This window comes from Solanum stenotomum, chromosome 11, assembly GCF_019186545.1.
Source record: "Solanum stenotomum isolate F172 chromosome 11, ASM1918654v1, whole genome shotgun sequence".
Classification (NCBI taxonomy): domain Eukaryota; kingdom Viridiplantae; phylum Streptophyta; class Magnoliopsida; order Solanales; family Solanaceae; genus Solanum; species Solanum stenotomum.
Window position 1 is genome coordinate 42,279,128 of NC_064292.1, and position 20,659 is coordinate 42,299,786.

Sequence of the window (20,659 nt, forward strand, 5' to 3'; positions counted from 1 at the left end):
TAAATACCAAATATAACTTGCGTCACGAAAAATGAACAATTAGTGACAAATTTTATATTGTAGCTAATTATTTCGTAGCAATATATCACATTTGTTGTAGTGGTACATTGGATGCATATTTCGATCCTAGAAGTTTCACTAAGGCGACCTTTGTAGTTAAGGCTCAAGCTCCTCCAACGATTTATGAAGGCAATGACTCATTCATCATTTCTTTGACGGGTGTTTGCAATCGCTATCATGCTTACCACACGCCTTATGCTATAAAATCGCTTAAGGAATTGTTGCTATATCTGCTCCCAGTTATCGATGGAACTAGACTCAAGATCTATGTACCATTCGAAAGTAATTCTTGTGAGAGATCTAACAAACTGCTTAACAAGATCACCATATGTTCCAACATTATTGCAAGTTTCGATAAAGTGTGCCACATGTTGTTTCGGATTTCCATTGTCGTCGAATTGCTGCAACTTAGGAGGTTGATAGCCAGCATGCATTTTTAGGTTATCAATTCTTTGAGAATACGACTTTACGTATGCGAGAGAAAACTTGGACGTGGACTCAGATTTATCTTTGATAGCCTCTTTTATGAAATTCTTCAATTTATCAATAGGAATCAAACCTTCGATAAATACTTGAAACTCCTTGATGATTGTTTCTTGTTTTGTGAATGACTCTCTTTTCTCCTGAGTTTCATGAAGATTTTCACATAATTAGGTGGATTCTCTTTTCTCCATATTCTCCATCATGTTTGTCAACTTGGTAATTTAGACGTATTGACCTTTGATGTGCTTTGATACCTTCAACTGCTTTCGTCAAATTTGCAAGTTGTTCTTCTATGGTAAAAGTTTCGACCACCATCGTGTCCATTATCATTGTAGGTGATGGAGAATAACATTGATTTTCCAAACATGAGATGCAAACATGTTATGTGGGGTAGATCCCGTGCTTAAAATATTATTATCGGCTAAAGCGAAGGGCATTTTGGATGTAGATAGGCTCAATTGGGCAAGAACCCTCTTGACCATTTCAGCAATGTCTTTTTTTGCGGTTTTTGCAGGAGACTTTACACCTTTTGGAAACGAAACAATAGCAGATCCGGACGACGCTCGGGAGGCTTGTTGTCTTAGCAATTTTGCTTGGTTCCTTGTGACAGGTCACATGATTCCCGCAGTAATATCAAAGATGTTTTTCACATCAATGCAAAATTTGGATCCATCATTTTTTGCGGATGCAGATGTAGATGCGAATGCAGATGCGGATACGAATGTAGATCAAAATTTGAATGTAGATACATATTTTGAGTTGATCTTCTTGAAAGTCATCTCGGTGTTTTTTACCTTTGATTTTCTAGAAGAGAAGATATGAGAGGTAAAGATTGTCCCACTAGGCGTGCCAATTTGTAAGCGTCTAAAGTTTCGTCCCTGAAATACATCAAACAGGAAAGGAAAATAGCAAACAAACAACAGTATTTGTATTTGAATTTATGCGAAGGTTACAATTTTTATAAAATCTTTAAGAAAAGATATGTAATCCCCTGATTCTTCTCTTCACGGATGTTCTTGATTTGATGGAATACTTGCGACTCAACACTTGGAGCGAAGACTTCTTTGGATGCGGAAGACTTGCAAATCACCACTGAGGAGTAATGATTCTCTATGTATTTCTCTGTGTATGTTTCTTTTTTTTTCTTTTTCCTTTTGGTCTTATGAAGACCTCTATGTTTCTTTTTTCTTCTTTTTCCTTTTGGTCTTATGAAGACCTCTTTATATAGGCTTAAACTAGGATTTTAGGGATATTTTCGTCCAAGCAATTTTGGCCCTTGGACTTGAAGAACATGAGTTGGGCTCGTCTTGTCAACTTAATGGACTAACCCAAATGTAATTTGGACTTTATTTAAGTCATATATTTTGACTTAAATATTAATCCAATTTTATTAACCAGTAATTTGACTTGGTCAATATATCATGAATTTATGGATTAATCCAAAATTTAATATGGATTTATCAATAAAATTTTACTGTCTACAATCTTTTCTAATAAGTTTTTATCTAAATGTATGATATTAATCTCTTCAGAGTTTTATTATGTTTAGAATATGAACATAGGAGAGATCAAAATGTATGAAGTACAAAGTCTATTACTAAAAATAACTTAAAGCTAAACTACATGAAAAATATCAAAAAAAAAAAAAACTTCTTGTGAGTTACTCTATATCGCAGTTTTTGTACATGTCTGGACTAGGTCCTTGAAGATGTTGAAAATGTTTTGAAAGTAGAGATGATTCAAGTTCTATTGTTCATTAATTAGTATTTTTTTGATAGATTATTAATCACAAATAATTATTTGCGAGATTTCTCTAATAAAAAGGGGAATGAATGGTAAGAAATTGCCTATTGAATTAGAATGAGTGGACACATGTACGATCAGATAGATAAATTGAATTGTGACAGTCGACTTTTATAAAAATATGTGTCCTCTTGAGCATTTTCATTAATAATAATAATAATAATAATAATAATGTTGTTCTAGAAATAGAAGGAGAACAAAATTGATAAGTTTTTTAAATAATTAAAGAACTATAATTGATAAGTGTATATTTAAGGGGTCAGTTTAAACCGAGATTATTTATGACATTTTCTCTCACAAGCTATATGTCAAATTGCATAAAATTGGGGTGTTGATTGCAAAGAGTAGCAAAATTTAGGGTGCAGGCAAAGATGCCGTGAAAATTCACAACCTTTTTCGGTGGGGTTAAGAGGACTGAGAAGAAGCAAAGCAGCAATGGCAGCTGGACTTGCAATCGGATTTAGTGCTGTTAGGCCACCATTAAAGCAAGCACTAGGAGTGAAAATCCTCAATTACCAAAAGAGCAAATGGGTCTTTAGCCCTTTGGCTTTTTCATCATCTTCTTCTTCTTCTTCAACATCAAGAAAGCTAATACTCTATTCAAAGCCTGGTTGCTGTTTGTGTGATGGCCTCAAAGAAAAACTCAATGCTGCTTTCTCTCTTTCCAGTCCCCATTCTCTACACGACGTTCAATTACAGGTTGTAGGGCAACTTTGCTGTATATGAACTTCCCTCAGTGTTTTTTTGAAGTTTGATTTTTTGGGTTTTGACAGGTTAGAGATATAACTAGCAATCCTGATTGGGAGAAGGCTTACCAATATGAAATACCTGTGTTGGCTAGAGTGCGTCCTGATGGCACTGAGGTTAGATTAGCATTTTGTTGTTGTATGCTACTTGTGATACTGTAATTTTTATAGTGCAACGCATTGAACTAATTTTAATGTTTTTTACCAAGAAAACTTGAGAGCTTATTAGTAGGGCGCTAGGAGAAGGTGAAGGAAAAGGATTGGAGAAACACCCTCCTTCTTTCTCTTCTTTCTATCTCTTAAAACCAATCAAACTTCCACGGAAAATACTACTTATCAGGATTAGTTTATCTTGCATGTAATACATGGCAAATTCATCATAATTGTAGAGTTAACTTTCATCATGTACTGGTGCTGGATCACCTCCCGTATGAATTGATCCAGTATTTGTCAATAGTAGGTTGGATTAACATACGTGGTTACTTAAAGTATTCATGGTTTAGTATGAAATTAGAAAAGAAACAGGAAGAGCTTTAGGAGAGCTCATCCCATGGAAAGTGATGGCTTGAGCAATGGAAGCACCAAAATCTCTCCAATGGCTTTCATGTGTGCTCTTAAATTACGTTTTTTTCAATTTATTCCATCTAACCAGTAAAAAGTAAAAAAAGAAAAATCATTATTTGATTTATCAAACAAGAAACAATCAAGATAATATAGAATTTTAACCCTCAGGGGTTGGCCTGCTGGCAATTGACTTGAGCCTTGGGGTTTGCTCCCTTTCAAGGTCTCAAGTTCGAAACCCACTAGGTGCAAACAATTTCTGAGGGCCATCGGACTGGGTAAAACCTGAATTAACCGTGGTGCACTTGCGGGAAACTCCTTGCCGAGGGCCTGNTTGCACTCACTCCAAACTACCACATTGCTCCAGTATCATGGACACTACTTGTTATTTGATGCAACGAAGATCCAATTGACTTTGTAATACAAACTTATGGTTAGTTTTGATAGTTTTTAAAACTTATGGGTATAAATCATATTTTTCTAAAAAAGTGAAATATGTTTCTCAAATACTATGGCCAAACACATGGTGTAATTTCACCCAAATAATATTTGCCAAGAATATTTGAAAATCTATGGCCAAACACTAGCTAAGTGTGGCGCTGGATCACCTCCGGTATGAAATGATCCAGTATTTTTCAATAGTAGGTTGGATTGACATATGTGGCTACTTAAAGTTTCATGGTTTGGTATGAAAATTAGAAAAGAAAGAGGGGAGCTTTTTCTGCAGAGCTTTAGAAATGAAAGAGCTATGGCAGAGCTCAGCCCATGGATGGCTTGAGCAGTGGAAGCACCAAAATCTCTCCAATGGCTTTCATGTGTGCTCTTAAATTACATTTTTTTTCAATTTATTCCATCTAACCAGTAAAAAGTAAAAAAAAAAAAAACCATTATTTGATTTATCCAACAGGAAACAATCAAAGATAATATAGAAATTTTTAATAAATGGTTATCTAGCAAACAACAGCTACTTGAATTGGTTGAGTGGTCATTCACATGTTATTCCAATGGAGTTTCATTGGTTCTCAAGAGTGTTAACTTCACTAGGGATGACTAAGACTTTTTCGACAAACAAAAGAGTGTTGTATTTTGGTGAATGTTGAGTCTTGCTTGAACAAGAATGATAAGAAGGCAGAGAGATAGAAGAGATAGGTGTGTATGGGAGGCATGAAGTCCATTGGGTGGTGGATCTTCCAGTATCCAGAACATGAATAGAAGTAGTTTCTTGAATCCTAGCTTACCATCTCCTTAACTAAAAATAACCCTTTATCATTATATAAAGGGAAAGGGGCAAATAAACTCCCCAACTTTGTTTCTCCTCTGCTGTCACACATGAGTTAGAAATTCTAAATCCTACTTTTATAAGGGAAGAGAATAATGGAGCGGTGTCATAATGGAAGAACATCAGATGCCATGAAATTGGTTCTTCCTATCATTGATAGAGATCTGAAATAGAAGAAGTAAATATAGTTTTACTGTCATTGAATAGTGCAGGAGATTGAAACCAATTGGATAACACATCTCTTGTAAATCTTGTAGCTTGTATTTTGATTGAGATCTAAATTTTCATGCGGTTTTATCGATAAAGAAAAATACATTCGCATTTAAGTGTGCTACATTGTACCACTTGTTGCAGTGACTCCCCAAGTATCTTTATACTCCATTTTCTTCATCTCTTGATAAGTTGTAATATAAGCCATATCTGTGTACTGAGAGTTTGTACACCTGTGCACTCAGTAATTTTATATTTAAACTTTTGAATATTGTAACTCATGGACTGCAGTTCCCTCGAAATCAGAAAGTGGAGAAGTTTTGGTACAATTAGTTAGTACGCCTTTTCTTTTCAAAGAGAGGACTAGGCAAGATCCATGAGTTTGGAGTTATTCAGCTTACCCATCTCGAGGAAGATTTTTTTCATGACAAGGGAAACCCGTAGTCGCTACCCTTTGGGTGCGCACAGGGTAAAACCCTCACTCCTATGCAGTAGCTCGCAAACCACACTGGAGAGGTAACCTACACTAGGCAAAATTTTAGATATCTAGGCTCAAACTTATGGGATAAAGGTATGTTAGATAAAGATGTAAGGCATAAAATTAAAGATTGGATGGTTGAAATGGAGTTTTATGAGAATTTTCATATGATAGGAAATTACCTAACAAAGTGAAAGGTAAATTTCTACTGCTCTGCTTTGAGATCAGCAATGTTTTACGAAGTAAGACAAGTATTATGGGAATAGAGACGTTAAGAGTAGCACATATAGAGGATAAAGTCTGATAAGGTTGCTTGAGATGGTTCAATCATGCTTATGTTTGTCTTTCAGTAATGCACCTGTCAATAGATTTGGCGTTATATTATCCAAGTATCTCGAAGAGGATGAGGTAAACTTAAATCACATGAAAGAAAGTTGTTTACGGATGTCAAATAATGCCAACTAGTGGATGTTTATGCTTAGTTTTGTTGTTACACTACATGAAATTTGGTGCGTATAAGTCATCTTAGTTTTATAGATACTTGTAAGCCAGTGTAGAAATAAGTGTGAGTTCAAGAGAATTTCTAGTTTATTACAAAAATCATAATTTGCCTTAAAAGAAAAATTATTTAGTATTAAAAATGAATAGTACAAGAATTGAGCAGGATGGATATAGAGGTTTCATATAGCAAACCTTAGCTAGTTTGGAGTTGAGGCATAGTTGGTGCATTGATTGTCATATCTGCTTGCTGGAAATGTCTTCATTTAGTCTGTATACATAATGTTGGTTTCTCTATCGCCTCTTTTGTGTGGAGCTGCCAGGAACTACTGAATCTATATTCAAGATCATATGGTGTTTTGATGATTGACAAACATTGTACAAGTGACAATCTATGCACAAGAAGAAAGAAGTATAAGAACCAGGTCCATAGTAGATCTCCAAGGAATGGTGAAGTTGGCAACACTGCGGGGGAACTGCTCAGAGGACCTGTTCCTCTCAGAGAATGGAGACTGTTTTGAGTCGACAGGAAGAAGCTATGCCACATGCACAAAAAGGAAAGCCTGGAGAATTGTAATTATTCTTAATTCAATTCTACAAGGAACAGGAGTTCAAGAATTGGAAAGTTACCATAATTGAACACATGAAATTACCATAGGATTTAGAGAAGAGAGGTCGTATGCATGGAGTCAAATCCATGTCATATAAGGATTGATTTCTTTGAAATTCTTGGTTGGATTGGGATGACTACAAGTGTCTATTCTACTCGTATATAATGCCCATTGAAAATGCTGAAGAAAGCTGACCATCCACAAAGAAATATTATAGAGTTAGAGCAAAGTCTGCACGAGAGAGTCTTGAGGAAAGAGAGTCAACTGCAACAATGATTGTAATAGTTAGATTCTTGTGGTTTCAAAACAAGATCTGGAATACATTCTTAGTTGACTGTACTAGGTGTTGTTTTGTATTGTAAAAGAACTTCTTTGACTGGGTAGAGTCATTGAAGAGTTGGAGAGTGACCAACACTTAGGGAGAATTGTTGAGGGTAGAAGCAGGAGTGCTAGGGAAACAATTCCTAAGGTGTACAAGGTAAGTGGTAGAAGGGAAGTTGTAACCTTAAATTGCTAGACTTCTAGTGAAGAGTTGAGGAAAATCCTGTTCAAATGGGGACTCGACTCAGATTTTTGCCTTGGAAGCTTATCTGGAAAGTCAAAATTCCATATAAGGTGACAGTCTTTACTTGGTTGGTAGTTAAAGAGGCGGTACTAACACAGGAGCATCTAATGAAGAGAATCTAATGAAGAGGGGAATACATATGTGTCCTAGATGTTTTTTTTGTGAGCAACAGGTAGAGACAAACAATTGTCTGTTTCTTCATTGCAAGGTGGTTAGACAACTGTGGCACTTATTTACCAGCTTCAGGGGCACAAACTGGACCATGCCACAAAGGGCAAGTCAGGCTATAGAAAGCTGGAACAATGAAGGCAGTGGCAGTACAAATCAAAGCAGATGGAGGATTGTCCCAGCAGTGATTTGGTGGACCATATGGAAGGAGAGAAATATGAGATGCTTTGAGAGTAGTAGTAGTCCTTTACATAGGATTAAATTGAACTGCATAATCACTTTTTGCTATTGGTGTAGTTCGGAGTATGTAGATGATCCTATAGNAGTTGGAGAGTGACCAACACTTAGGGAGAATTGTTGAGGGTAGAAGCAGGAGTGCTAGGGAAACAATTCCTAAGGTGTACAAGGTAAGTGGTAGAAGGGAAGTTGTAACCTTAAATTGCTAGAGTTCTAGTGAAGAGTTGAGGAAAATCCTGTAGAGAGATAGATCGTGATTTTTGCCTCCCTTGAGCAAGGAGTTTTCCATGTAAAAATCCTTCTGTTGATTTATTATTTCCCACTTTACCTTTATGCATAGTTACTCAAAGAACCTGTTTCTTTGAGACAGTAGGTCGCATCAATTTAACATTTTGGTCATGGTGGTCTTCTCTGTTGACTAAACAAATATGTAGTGGTCTTAAAACTTCTGGTGCATTACACCTTAAGGGCTCATTTGGTACAAGGGATAAGGGATATTAATTCCGGAACTAATTTTACAATCAGTTTATCTCATGTTTGGTTGGGATAAAATCGTAGGATAACTTATCCCGGGATTATAGTGTTATTTTTATCCCATATTGAGGGTGGGATAACTAATCTCGGGATAACTTCATCCCCAACCAAACGAGCCTTAAGAGTTCACTTGGTACATGGGATAAGGATAATAATCTCGGGTTAAATTTGGGATTAACTTTATTCCATGTTTGGTTTGAGGTATTAGCTAATCCCAGGGTTATTTTATCCCACCATTTGTACTAGAATGGTAGAATTACTATCCCATATAGAAGGTGAGATAAAATAATCCCATGGGATATGCCAACCAATGAGATATCCTTGCTTATCTCATCCCGCGTACCAAACGACCCCTATAAGATAAGGAAAAAAACTATCCTTGTTCAGTGCTATGAGGTACTTTTGGAGTGATTACAATACGGTGCAAGGTGAATGCTCTCTTTCCCCAATCAAAATTCTCAAGCAGTTGCATATTTCGGAAGCTTAGTTATCCCAGTGCCTTAGTTAACAATTAACTTGTCATTAACAACTTAGCTTATCACTACACACGGTAAGTGCTCCATAAAGAGTTGAAGCTGCCATGGGCAATATATCCTCTACCGTGTGAACCTTTTTTTCATGCAGTTATTCTTTCATTTATATAACATGTTTATGGAAAATTACAAAATGTTGAGATATGAATTCTCATCACTGAATGTATTGCGCAGGAGGTACTTCCTAGATTATCTCCTCGTCTAGGTGTTGAGGCCATCCACAAGAAGATTGCAGCTGCATTGACTGAATGAGCTCTCTCAATAAAATTTTTGAAGCCAGTCTTCGCTCATGTTGTAAGAGTGATAGATAATATGGAGAACTCTCTTCTTCTTCCTCTCCCATTTTCGCTCATGTTGTAAGAGTGATAGATAATATGGAGAACTCTCTTCTTCTTCCTCTCCCTTTTACTGTGTATCTTGCAACTGTACCACCACCAAACCTTGAGACTATGGTGGACATATACAGTTTGACTGTGTAATATGCCATAGGATACCGACTATGAATATACCAATGAGTAAAACTAGATATTTATACATTTTACCGCTAATGAAGCTTACCATTTTAGCTCCATTCTTGGCACAAGCTGATAGACAAAGACTCTTGTTAAAATCCAATTTGACAGAAGCAATATTGTACTAGATAGGCTTCATATTTTGTCCTGACAAGTGCAGGGAAACAGGTGGGCTGATTTGGTAGATATCCAATAAAAACTCTGGAGCATGAGTTATAAAAGGACGGTGTTTCCAAATCTTCCTTCTACTTTGGAGCCATTTACTAAAAACTTAGCCTTTGCTGGTGTTTGCACATAACTAATTTGGTGAATATGCACAATCTTTGGTTAATTTCCCATAAGATTTCCTTAGGTTGCTGGTCTGAAAGACACAAAAGACTTGTGCAAGATTTGGTTTACAGTTTCTGCATGAATTGTGGGGATATAGGATAGGGAAAATGTTTCATGGTCCAATTGAGCCTAGTCATATGTTGAAGTCCAAGTGTTTAGCAGACTTGTTTTTGGTGTAACTAGAAACAATTTAGATGTCTTAGGCTATATATGTTTGCACTTAAAGGGTCTAAATTTGCATCGTTAACATTTCAACTTATAATATATTTGTTTTATTTTGGGATTCTGTCACTGAATTGGGTTTTTAATAATAAAGTTCAGATCTATGATGAAGACTTGAAAGCATTCAGACCTATCGTTGATTTCTTTTAGTGATAGTGAAGAGACATTTTTTCTTGTGAGTTAACACTGCCATTGAAGATTAAAAAAAAACCATGAATAAATACTTTTAAGTAATACCATGGATAATAATCATGACAAATAGTGATTCTTTTACTTCAATGATTTTGCTTCTTTTATTTTTACTATTTATTTTCTTATTTCATGCCAAATTGTGATGAAATACTTGAGTGTTTTTATTTTATTTTGAAATTTTGGCGGATCTGTGGGAACGCAATCATATAATAAGGAGAGATGAGGAAGAAAGGGAGAAGGGAGTGAGGAGAGATGCCTCCAATGATACACTCGTTTGATACAGTTTTTCAATCAAATATATTTTGGAGATGTATTATTACCTTCTCATGTTCATCAACTTGAACAACTCGAACCTCGTTCTTCTGCATGTTGGAAGTGGAGGTTTTAGAGCTTAAATTGTTAATGTAATGTTTAGTTACTATATTTTTATAAAATTATATTTAATGTATGTGGAAGATATAGAAGTGAGGCTCGATACTTAGATTATCTAAACGAGAGGAAGTTTCAAGTATCTTGGGTCTATTATTCAAGGAATGGGAAGATTGACGAGGATGCCACCAACCACATTGGTGTGGGGTAGATCAAATGGAGGCTTGCATCCGGTGTCTTGTGTGATAAGAAGGTGCCACCAAAACTTGAAGGCAAGTTCCACAAAGTGGTAGCCAGACCACCTATGTTGTACGGGCAAAGTGTTGGCTAGTCAAGAACTCTCACATTCAAAAGTTGAAAACTGCAAAAATAAGGATGTTGCGATGGATATGTGGACTTACTAAGAGAGATATGATAAAAAATGAGGATATCTAGGACAAGGTGAGAGTGGCTTTAGTGGAAGACAAGATTTGGGAAACGAGACAAATATGGATTGGCATGTGAAGAGGAGAAGTATGGATGCCCCGTTGTAGAGGCGTGAGAGGCTGGCTATGGACGATTTCAAGATAGATAGAAGCAGACCAAATTAGCAATGGGGAGAGGTGATTAGAGAGGATATGATACAGTTCTAGCTTACCGAGGACATGACCCTGGATAGGAGGTTGTGGAGGACATGGATTTGGATAGAAGTTAGTAGAGAGTAGTATGTTGTCTTGTCATTCGTCCTTACTAGTAGTTGCAATATTGCTCCTATAGTTTTGGGTCCTTCAATTTATGTTATTATTTGTTGTCGTGTACTTGGACTGTCATATGACTTCATTGTAGTTACTATCCTGTGACTATCTATTGTCCTTTGGACTGTCCTATGACTTCATTGTGGTTACTATCCTGTGACTAGCTATTGTCTTCTTCCCATATTCTATTTCTTGTACTTTTATTACTTCATTTTCTGAAACAATAATCTACCTCTGAGGCTCTGAGGTAGAGCCGCAGAAGTAAGGTCTATATACATTCTATCCTTTTCAGATTCCATTTTATGAAATTACATTGAATAGTTATCGTGTGTATTTAATAATTTTGTTAATTGTACACATTCATATCTTAAGAAAGTAAACAATCTTTGATTATTCAATACACATTCATATCTGTATTTGAACAAGACATGCTCAAAGGCGCGAAGATGTTATTGTCATGATTCATGAAGTAGTAGAAATTCATCATGTAAGAAATTCAAAACTCGTAGAAGCAATTGCTTATAAGCATATGTAGAGGAAAAACTTCCGTCAACAATTTCAGCAAATAATAAAAAGCTTGAATTTTGATTTTTCGATCCGTGAATTCAATTCACAGTTCAAATTCAAACTGTGAATCGTAAGGACAAGTTATAAAACTGTAATGAGATTATACATAGATTTTCTCAACTAAAAGTAGAAGAACGATGGTACATTTGGATTGCATTTGTCCCCTGAACATAGGGCACTAGTAGTTTCTGGTATCCGGCCTTTTCGTTCACTGTAGATCACCACAGTCTATTGCAGAAACAGAAATATGAATAGTGAAAAAAAATGTTGTAATTGATCTATTCTGTAAGCTACTGTAGATCGTGTGATGCAAGAAGGTGAAAAATTTGTCGAATCTAAATGAGCTTTTTCTTGCGAAAGAAGTTCTTCAGATAAAATACTTGCAGAACTGCAGCTGCTATGCATATACCAAGGGACATTATACTTAACCATGCCACTCTAGAATTGGTTTTCTCGTTTTCTTCCCTCATTTGTGCTTCCCTGTGAACGAGATACAAGAATAAACCATGTTAATTGTGAGGTAGGAGACAAAAGAAGGATAAAAGTATCGGTTACACCAAGGTTCTGCAAGAACGTTTTCGTCATTTCTTCGTGAAACTGGTGATTTACAATGCAATACACTGTTAAGAGTCTTCATAGGATTCAATAAGCACAGCAGCAACTATGTTCACTACAAAAACCAATGTCTATTACCCTTGACATTTTTGAAACTATTTGCCATTACTTTTAGCTCTCTCCAATTAAGGATAGTATCAGAGAATTACAAATTTGAGTATATAATTATAAGTTATCTACTATCCTACATTCCTTTCTCCACGATAAATTTCCTCCGTTATCTTTTGGATAATGCAGGAAAAAAATCTGCTTCTTATCGATATAAATATGCAGAAGCAGACTCCTAGTGGGAAATATAACTCATAAATTTGTAAAAATGAAATAAGACTAGAGGCGTTAGAAACCAACATTAGCACATACTAACGAAAGGACCATAAAACAAGAGGGAAATGTATAATACCAAAAAGTCAAAAGTATTCGCAATAGAAATGAAAACAAACAGCAAACACATATTATCCGGGATGTGGAGCACATTTGAAAAGGTTAGTATGTACTTACCTATCCTTCAGGTACTCTAAATTTTCATGAATGGCTTGCACTATCCCTTCAAGTTTCACCAACTCAAGTTCGACACCCTACAAGGGAAAAATATATGATGAAAGAATACAACATGCGGTGTTAAATAAGAGGAGCATACACAATAACTAATCCCCTCCCAATCTGGCCTTGTAGGGAATTGGTGCAGATGGAAAATATACACTTGTGAACTTACTTCTATCTTATCCTTCCTTGCAACTGATTCCCAATCCTTTGCACTGATTCCCGTCTTCCAGTCAATGCCGATAGTAACAGCTTTAGCCCCAGGGGCATGGTTGTCCATCCAAAAGCATGCCAAGTAGTTACCAGCCTCAGTGGTTGTAAAAGCAAATTGACCATGAGTTACATTCTCTTTATGGTGAAGATTGTTTCCAAAAGGCGATGTGACCTAAAAAGAATGTGCAATGACCTAGCTCATTAAAACTGAACCATTAGTGGAAAAAAGTGCAAAAGTAAATTACTTTTCTCAAAGGTTAATTAACCATTTGAAGAAGTTATGCTGCTGTGCTTATCTGACCCGAGATGATAATTCAAGCAATATAGAGCACTTTTACAGGAAAACACATTCAAGTGTTATAACAATTAACACCTAAAAAATTCATCTAAGACCCTGACAAATAATTACGTCTCACGCTCAAACAAGTCGGGGTTGGCTATGTGAATCCTCAAAGTTCATGTTTCTCCACTTAAATTCATCTCAGGTCAACATTATTCGTAAATTGGGGAAGATGAGTAAAAGATAAATAAAAGACAATTTAAATGCATGATCATTTTATGATACAAGAATATAAATCATACAGACATCATTTCCTTTTTGTAAGGTAATTATACAAACATCATTAAACACTACTAAATGCATCTTACCATCTTTCACCATAGGTTAACAAGCCCATTACCGTGTGAATGTGTGTTGTCACAGTATTGACCAGTACATCATTAACCGAGAGTCTGACCCCATGAAGTTCACCAAAAGCAAACCAATTACGGCAGTGAAGCACTTGCATATTTATTCTGTATTTTTATTCCAAAACTTATAGGTAGCTCTCCAAGAAACAATAGCTGTGATTTGTCATTTCGTAATAGATCTGTAGTGTTAATCACAAGGCAATCTATCCACTTTTTCTAACTAGCATCTCAGCTTCTTAACATCTTTTTTTGAAGGCAGGTTTTTCTTTAGATGTATAGTTGAATCCATGAAATGTCTTGGAGAATTCGATTTCAGAATGATGATAAGCATCTATGATCTATGCTTCAAAAAGACACCAGGTACAGGACAAAGTGATGAAAGGAGTACTTGGATAGGGTTGAGGCTGCTAAAACTAGAGCTATAATGAGTTTCTGGATCTCTACATAACAAACTTAGAATGCAAGGTAGCAAATATAGGTAACCCGTCCAACCCGCCTAGAATTTTATGGGTTGGGTTCAAGATAATTTGAATTGGATTCAATTTCATCTCATTCAAGCCTTAACCAATTTTAAAAGAATCTTCAATTGAACCCTTCGGGGGTGGCCCAGTGGTTTGGGCTTGGGATTTGCATGTTGGAGGTCTCAAGTTCGAAACCCCTTGCCAGTGAAAGCAAGGGGTTTGCCTTCTGGGTCGAGCTCGTCACACTGGGATTGCCTAGTGCAGGTTACCTCTCCTATGTGATTTGCGAGCTATTGCATAGGAGCGGGGGTTTTACCTGTGCGCATCCAAAGGGTAGAGGCTGCGGGTTTTTCTTGTCATCAAAAAAAAAAATCTTCAATTTCGACCCGTTTAAGGCCCTTTATTTGCATTGATGTAATGTAAGATCCTATATTAAAGATATGAATTACTATCTATTTTATATGTTCTAGGATATATCTATCTATTTGTAACTTCTTCTTTTTAAATTTTTTTTGAGTTGAAATTGAAATTGTGGTTATTAAACTTAAATAAATTGAGATTAAGCGGGTCAAAATGGAGGGATCAAGACCAAACCCATTTTTTAGCCCATTTGATCCCAACCCATTTGAGCCCAAAGTAAACTTGGACAGAGCAGTACCCAACCCGATTTCTATTTCAAACCATTTTAATATCTTCAAGTTCAACCCAACCCGTCCATTTGAAACCCCTACAAGGTAGCATAACTTTTTCACAATTTCAACATATACATAATACAAGCATGATCTAGATCCTCAAAGAAACAAATTTGCAACCTTGTCTTTATACAAGCAACTTGGAGTAAGTGCAAAAACAGATGCTCTTTTTTTTTTAATGAAGCTGATACCATCTTTACTATAGTATGTAGTTAAAGAAATAGTTCAGCTAAGTTTATGAATTCACCGCATTCATGAGAGAACCAAGTGTCTTCCACCATAAGAAAATCTTCTTTAACTAAAGTGACACAACAAACGACACTATAATTTAACAATGCAACGCACTCTTGCCATGACAAAGTGTAAGAATAAGTATTGGAGTGTTGAAGAATATACTTACTATGTCACTATTTCCGTAGTTGAGACCTAGCTAATCTTGTTACTTTGTTGATATGGATTAAAGTCTATTCATCTATCTCTATTTACGTGACACTAACTATTTTGCAATCAAACTCCTAATCTTGAGAAAAAAATTCTCATATGTATTGTAGTAACATAAATTTGAAAAATTTGAAAAAACAATTATTCTCTTAGACATAATTCATAACATTGACTTCAATAATTTAAGTTACATTCTCTGACTTGAAACAATTCAATTCAAAATTTGAAAACAATCCACTTAGTTCACCTGAAAAAAGAAAAAGCAATCGAACAAACTGAGTCCAATAAGATGGAGAATAGCGATTATTTTATAAATGAAGACCTCATCGATTCTATACATGGAACAGAGAAATGGCTCCCAATGTGCAATTTAATAGCCTTTTGTTTTTTTTTCTATTGTCTCAAGATTAACTGTATTAAATTGATTTCGAAGATCAAAACTAGGAAGATTTGACAATCAAAATATCCATAATGTGCTTAGTGTTTTGCAATTAATAAGCATCAATTATTGCAGGAACTTAAAATTAAGACATTTTAAATGCAATCGCAGAGTCAAAGTGTACACAAAGTTGGTCAATTGGATCTAAACATCCTTCAGCTACTATAAATCTCGCAATATCAATTTTTTTTTGTTTTGTTAGCACTAATAAGCTAAAATTAGAGCACAGATGATATGGCGGTGCCTTACCTTGACAGAGATGGTGGGAACAACATTAGCTTGAGCGTGCTCTTCGTCACCGATTACATTGTAATCCGCCAAAACGACGACGTTCGTATGGATATCCTCCGACAAACACTTGGTCCCCGAAGTCGGCAGTTCCATCCATATCGCTTCCGCCACCGTCATCACCGTCAACAACAGCAGAACAAGTTTACAGAGCTCCATGCTTTGTTTCTACTGACGGAATCGGAGATGAGACTTCAGATTTGAGATTTACTCTTAGTTTTCAGAGGGAGAGAAGAGAAGACTTTTTGAAATGTTAATGTGAGTTTTGGGGGTAGTTTTCAGATTCTATTCGTTGAATGAACGTGCTTAGCACGCACTACTTGAATGATGGCGGGTGTGATTAAAGCGCGTGGGTATGGAAGAGAGAGACTAGATTGGCGACACGCAATTTCTTCAACGATATCCAATAGGAATGCATCCACTTTCCACTTAGGACGCAGAGGTTACATGGACGGGGAAGTTGGTCACGCGCCTTTGGTCATATTGTTGTTTTTTTTCTTTTCCCCCGTTAATAAATTTATTTTTAATTTCGTATTTGAGTCTGACTAATTATGATTTTGAATAGGCTAGCACCACTCATGAGACACTTCTACCAGGAAAGAGCTTTTTCATACTCAGGGTCACTAACTTAGACTTCTGCTAAACGCATGATACCACACTTGACAATTTGCGCACGAATTTTTCACGATTTTGAGAATTGCTTAGGAAAGTTTTATATTCCTTAATACTTGGGATATTTGCTTGATGATTTTACAAATTGATGTCTCTTTATTTATACTATACTTACTTGGGGGTTAATATGTAAATAATAATTGTTAAACAAGTTTCGACATATTTATAAATAAGTCATTTTCTAGAATTCTCTATATAACTAGAACAATATTCAAAAAACCTTTCATGTAAATTCATAGAATTTTAAAGTCATTCAAGGAATTCTTCATATATCTTCAGAATATTCTTTTAATGTAAGTATTTCACATGGACAACTTTATGTCACGTGGTGCCTAAGTGACATGATGATGTGTCGGGTCATCACACTTTTCTCCACCTGATATGCGTTGCTACTGCATTAACTCTCATATCTTGTCTTTGAATCTCCACAAGTCATCGTATCACTCTCATGTGGCTTCCTCCGGTGCTTATCCCTTCCAATGGACAAGGAACATGGCCGTGACTTCTTGCCTTTGTTTCTACCTAGCCTGATGGTCAATGATAGCCTCAATTTTCCGATCAAGCGAGGTGGTGAGGGTAATTGCTGCTTGAATTGTCTGACTTCGGCTGGAATCATCCTTGTCTTCATGGTATGGTTTGAGCATCCTAGCCTGGAAGATCCTTAAGATGAGGTGGTAACTCTAACTTATATGAGATCTTGCCCACCTAGGCAGTGATCTTAAACAGTCCCTTATACTTCTATACCAAATTTTGGTGTACACCTCGCAGTGCCTTCGAGTTATCGGCATAATGCCTAATCAATAATGTTAACCCTGCTGCCTGCAATTACTAGTAACTCAGGAAAATAATTATTAAGTGTGCGGTTGGATAATTACTGAATCGGATTTTTAAATTGGCATGACCCTAAATCCGTTTCACATCTGAATTACATAAAACGAATCCTCTTCTTGCTACACTTGTTGTTATTCTTAGTTAAACTCAGTGTAGTTAAACATAATTCCCAAAATAATTCAAATTAGACGATCAATCCTATAAGTCTTTGTGGGTACAATATCTGAATTTTCATCCTATATAATGTGTATGGCCACTTATATATACTTGCATGTGCATTGGATAAAACTGACTATAGAATTTGTATTTTCTATAATAACAAGACTAGTTTACAAGAAATTAAGAACCTACCACATGTAATGCAAAATTATTATTATTATTATTAGGAAGAAGAGACATAGAAGAAAAGCTAATGCAAATTAAAATTATGCTGAAGCTGCTACTTTCTGTTGGCTTGCAATGTACGTCAGGTAGATATTCCACACATAAGAAAATGTGTTGACCACAAGTGGCTGTCAAAACAATAACAAAAACCATATAGTTATTTTCTTAGAAAGACATACGTCTAGAAAAGAGTTTAAATTATATATGTATGCACGCGAACCTGTAAATGAACAGGGACAAATTTGAATGTGATAAAATCACATATTGGCCAGTACATAAGACCATTAACAGCAGTAGGAACCAAGTCACGTTTCAGTCTTGCCACAATTTCTGAACTACTTTCACCTACTCATGTATACCAAAAATAAAAATTCAATACATACTTCGCTGCAATTAAGCTATTGTCGTTAATTAATTAGTATATACCTTGTGCTGCAGCGTTGATTGAGAAGAAGATAGCATTCATGGTAGGTCCATATAGGATCTGTCCTAATGCTATCTTTTCCAATGTTGAAACAACGTCACGCTTTGGAAGGAATATTGAGAGTGAGTTGTACCAGACATGAAGTGAAGGCCCTAAAATTACCATTGCAAAACCAGCTACCCTCATTGTTCGTATTAGATCATACTGCCCTGAGAATGAACCAGCTACAATTGTCTGTCGAGGGTGAAAAAAAAACATATAGTATAAGATATTGACAAGTATTTCTACTAGTAGAACAGAGTTGAGAAGAATTTTTTGGACCAACAAAACATATCTATTCATGTTTGTGGATTATATTTAATTCGCAACTTTCTAACTTAATCAACATTCACAATGTAGTCCTAGGGGCTTTAAGAGTTTTGGTTAAGGGGAGAATTTTTGAGACACAAGTAATGCGTTATCACTTGTGTGAACTCTCAGCTATTCCGAGTGAATTGATTGAGGTTATTTCTCTCTATATTTTGTACTTTCATATTTACATAGTGAATTGCTCATCTCCTTTGTGGACGTAGGTCGATTGACTGAACCATGTGTCTTATGGTATATTTCTCGTTTGTCTTCTTACTCATGATCTTTCGAGATTTGTTTTGCTAGCTTCCGCATGACACCTAATCATCGGTCCTAACAATAATAACGCATAGAAGAGTTGTATGTACCTGTGCAGTCAAATCAGCAGCAGTGACAATAAGAGTACAAGTGATTGTCTTGGTGAGAATGGGACGAGAGTCGAGCATTTGTAAATACCACCCAATGAATCCAACTTTGTTGCCGCAAGCACCTCCAACAGATGATGAGAAATGCCTACATTTTGACAACTCCCTGCTAGTCTTACTAATCTGAGTATACATCATTTTTGAATGTTGAAGTTTGTGACATGATATAGGATATTTATGGGCTAATTTGAAGCTATTTTTGAGGAAAGAAACAAACATCTTTTTTTTTGTTTTTTTTGGTTTGATAGCGAATGAGTGAGGTTTTCAAACAATCTCTTATGTCGGCTTTATATATATTACATCATGAAAAAAAGTTAGTCCCAATTAGTGAAGTAGGGGACTATAGGGCAGCTGCATGCCTAATTTCTTGTGGAAAGTTTGGCTGCCTATAATTTCTAGCTACACATTCACCTTATAAAATATATATTATACTATATACTAGTCGGTTCAATATATTTTAAAGGATTACATGTGCTACACAGTTTTTATTACAATTGACACTAACACTCTGTACAGATGGTTATTACATGTTATTTCTTAATGTATTATATTGTACTACATTGTTTTAATAAATATAATGTTTGGATAAATTGTATCAATCTTTGTCATTATATAATATCACACATCAACAATTTAAGTGATAAACCTACCAGAAAAGTAAGGTATACGAGATAGAGCTACTATGAAAAAGTAGGGTAAATGATAAAATAAAATTATTAAATAATAAGTAAAGACAAAATGAGAAGAAAATATTAAGAAAACGACATGATCATACCAAACAAGTCATTACACAAAATGAGACTTTTCGTCGTTACCTAATAATGAATTTAATTATACGATACAATAAAATTTAAATAATAATCAAAATAAACATTGTATAAAAACTAACAATAAAATACAATACGACGGGTATCGAACTATCAGCCATCCAAACAAGGTAAAATTATCCCTCGAATAGTTGATCTAGTAGTAGTATTTTAGTATTAGTTATTATATATATGATGCTAAATACTGTGGTTTTCAAAGTAAACTATTTTCCACTTTAATTATCTCCATTTTGTAAAGAACTTAAAAATAGTTAGTAATATAAGGGATGGACAAAACTATAAGATTTCACACATTTAGTTGATTACTTAGATTTTGACTCAATTACCTATATTCTTGAGAATGTTACAATTAGCTTGCGGTCACAATCACATATTAAAGTTTCACCTAAAATTTAATTCTTGAATGGATCTTTTGAATATTAAGTAGTGTAAAAACTTATTCATGAAGTTTCAAACTCAATGAACTATCTCATGATATTCAATTTTTTATCAGATCAAACACTAGAAATAATTCATCAAGCTCAGACTATTAAAATCTCTGTGTTTGTGTGAACTTGGTGGAGTTTCAAACTCCAACAAACATTCAAATCGTTATTAATTTAAATTCAAAAGTAGCCACAAATTAGCTATCAAATTATAATTTTGTCTCCAAAATAAAAAATAATTAACACCTAATA

At 35.4% G+C, this 20,659-nt stretch overlaps 3 protein-coding genes across 5 annotated transcripts in view; 1 reads left to right on the forward strand and 2 right to left on the reverse strand.

Annotated features, from left to right (window-relative positions):
• LOC125843629 (uncharacterized) overlaps positions 1–9,330 on the forward strand; it is a 22,592-nt gene extending 13,262 nt beyond the window's left edge. Inside the window, exons 1-3 of one of the 2 annotated variants that reach the window (XM_049522780.1) lie at positions 2,732–3,045; positions 3,120–3,209; positions 8,941–9,323. In XM_049522780.1, the coding sequence (XP_049378737.1) occupies positions 2,782–3,045; positions 3,120–3,209; positions 8,941–9,018 (432 nt within the window). In that variant the 5' untranslated portion in view covers positions 2,732–2,781 and the 3' untranslated portion in view covers positions 9,019–9,323. Of the gene's footprint in view, positions 1–2,731; positions 3,046–3,119; positions 3,210–8,940 lie in introns of those variants that run through there. The other variant, XM_049522781.1, reaches the window with a different exon arrangement.
• A 2,491-nt stretch (positions 9,331–11,821) lies between these two features.
• LOC125843624 (transmembrane emp24 domain-containing protein p24delta3-like) lies at positions 11,822–16,323 on the reverse strand. Its single transcript, XM_049522775.1, has 4 exons — positions 16,033–16,323; positions 13,020–13,232; positions 12,806–12,882; positions 11,822–12,172 (listed from the first exon to the last, which is right to left on the reverse strand). Exons 1-4 carry the CDS (start codon positions 16,228–16,230, stop codon positions 12,028–12,030), a joined length of 633 nt encoding a protein of 210 aa, XP_049378732.1. The 5' UTR covers positions 16,231–16,323; the 3' UTR covers positions 11,822–12,027.
• A 1,651-nt stretch (positions 16,324–17,974) lies between these two features.
• On the reverse strand, positions 17,975–19,376 carry LOC125843622 (protein SYM1-like). Of its 2 annotated transcripts, XM_049522772.1 has the most exons (4): positions 19,099–19,308; positions 18,385–18,616; positions 18,179–18,303; positions 17,975–18,086 (listed from the first exon to the last, which is right to left on the reverse strand). In XM_049522772.1, the coding sequence occupies exons 1-4, from the start codon at positions 19,291–19,293 to the stop codon at positions 18,000–18,002; spliced, it is 639 nt and encodes a 212-aa protein (XP_049378729.1). In that variant the 5' UTR covers positions 19,294–19,308; the 3' UTR covers positions 17,975–17,999. The 2 variants fall into 2 exon arrangements, with proteins under 2 accessions (XP_049378729.1, XP_049378730.1); XM_049522773.1 differs by lacking the exon at positions 17,975–18,086 and having other exon boundaries at positions 18,152–18,303; positions 19,099–19,376.
• Positions 19,377–20,659: the final 1,283 nt, after the last annotated feature.

Coding starts and splice junctions, on each gene's coding strand:
- LOC125843624 (XM_049522775.1), bottom strand. CDS start 16,230: ATGGAGCTCTGTAAACTTGTTCTGCTGTTGTTGACGGTGATGACGGTG. Junction 13,233..16,032: donor TTCCCACCATCTCTGTCAAG/GTAAGGCACCGC, acceptor CATTCTTTTTAG/GTCACATCGCCTTTTGGAAA. Junction 12,173..12,805: donor TTAGAGTACCTGAAGGATAG/GTAAGTACATAC, acceptor TCTCGTTCACAG/GGAAGCACAAATGAGGGAAG.
- LOC125843622 (XM_049522773.1), bottom strand. CDS start 19,374: ATGTTTGTTTCTTTCCTCAAAAATAGCTTCAAATTAGCCCATAAATAT. Junction 18,617..19,098: donor CTGCTGATTTGACTGCACAG/GTACATACAACT, acceptor CACCCTCGACAG/ACAATTGTAGCTGGTTCATT. Junction 18,304..18,384: donor AATCAACGCTGCAGCACAAG/GTATATACTAAT, acceptor ATACATGAGTAG/GTGAAAGTAGTTCAGAAATT.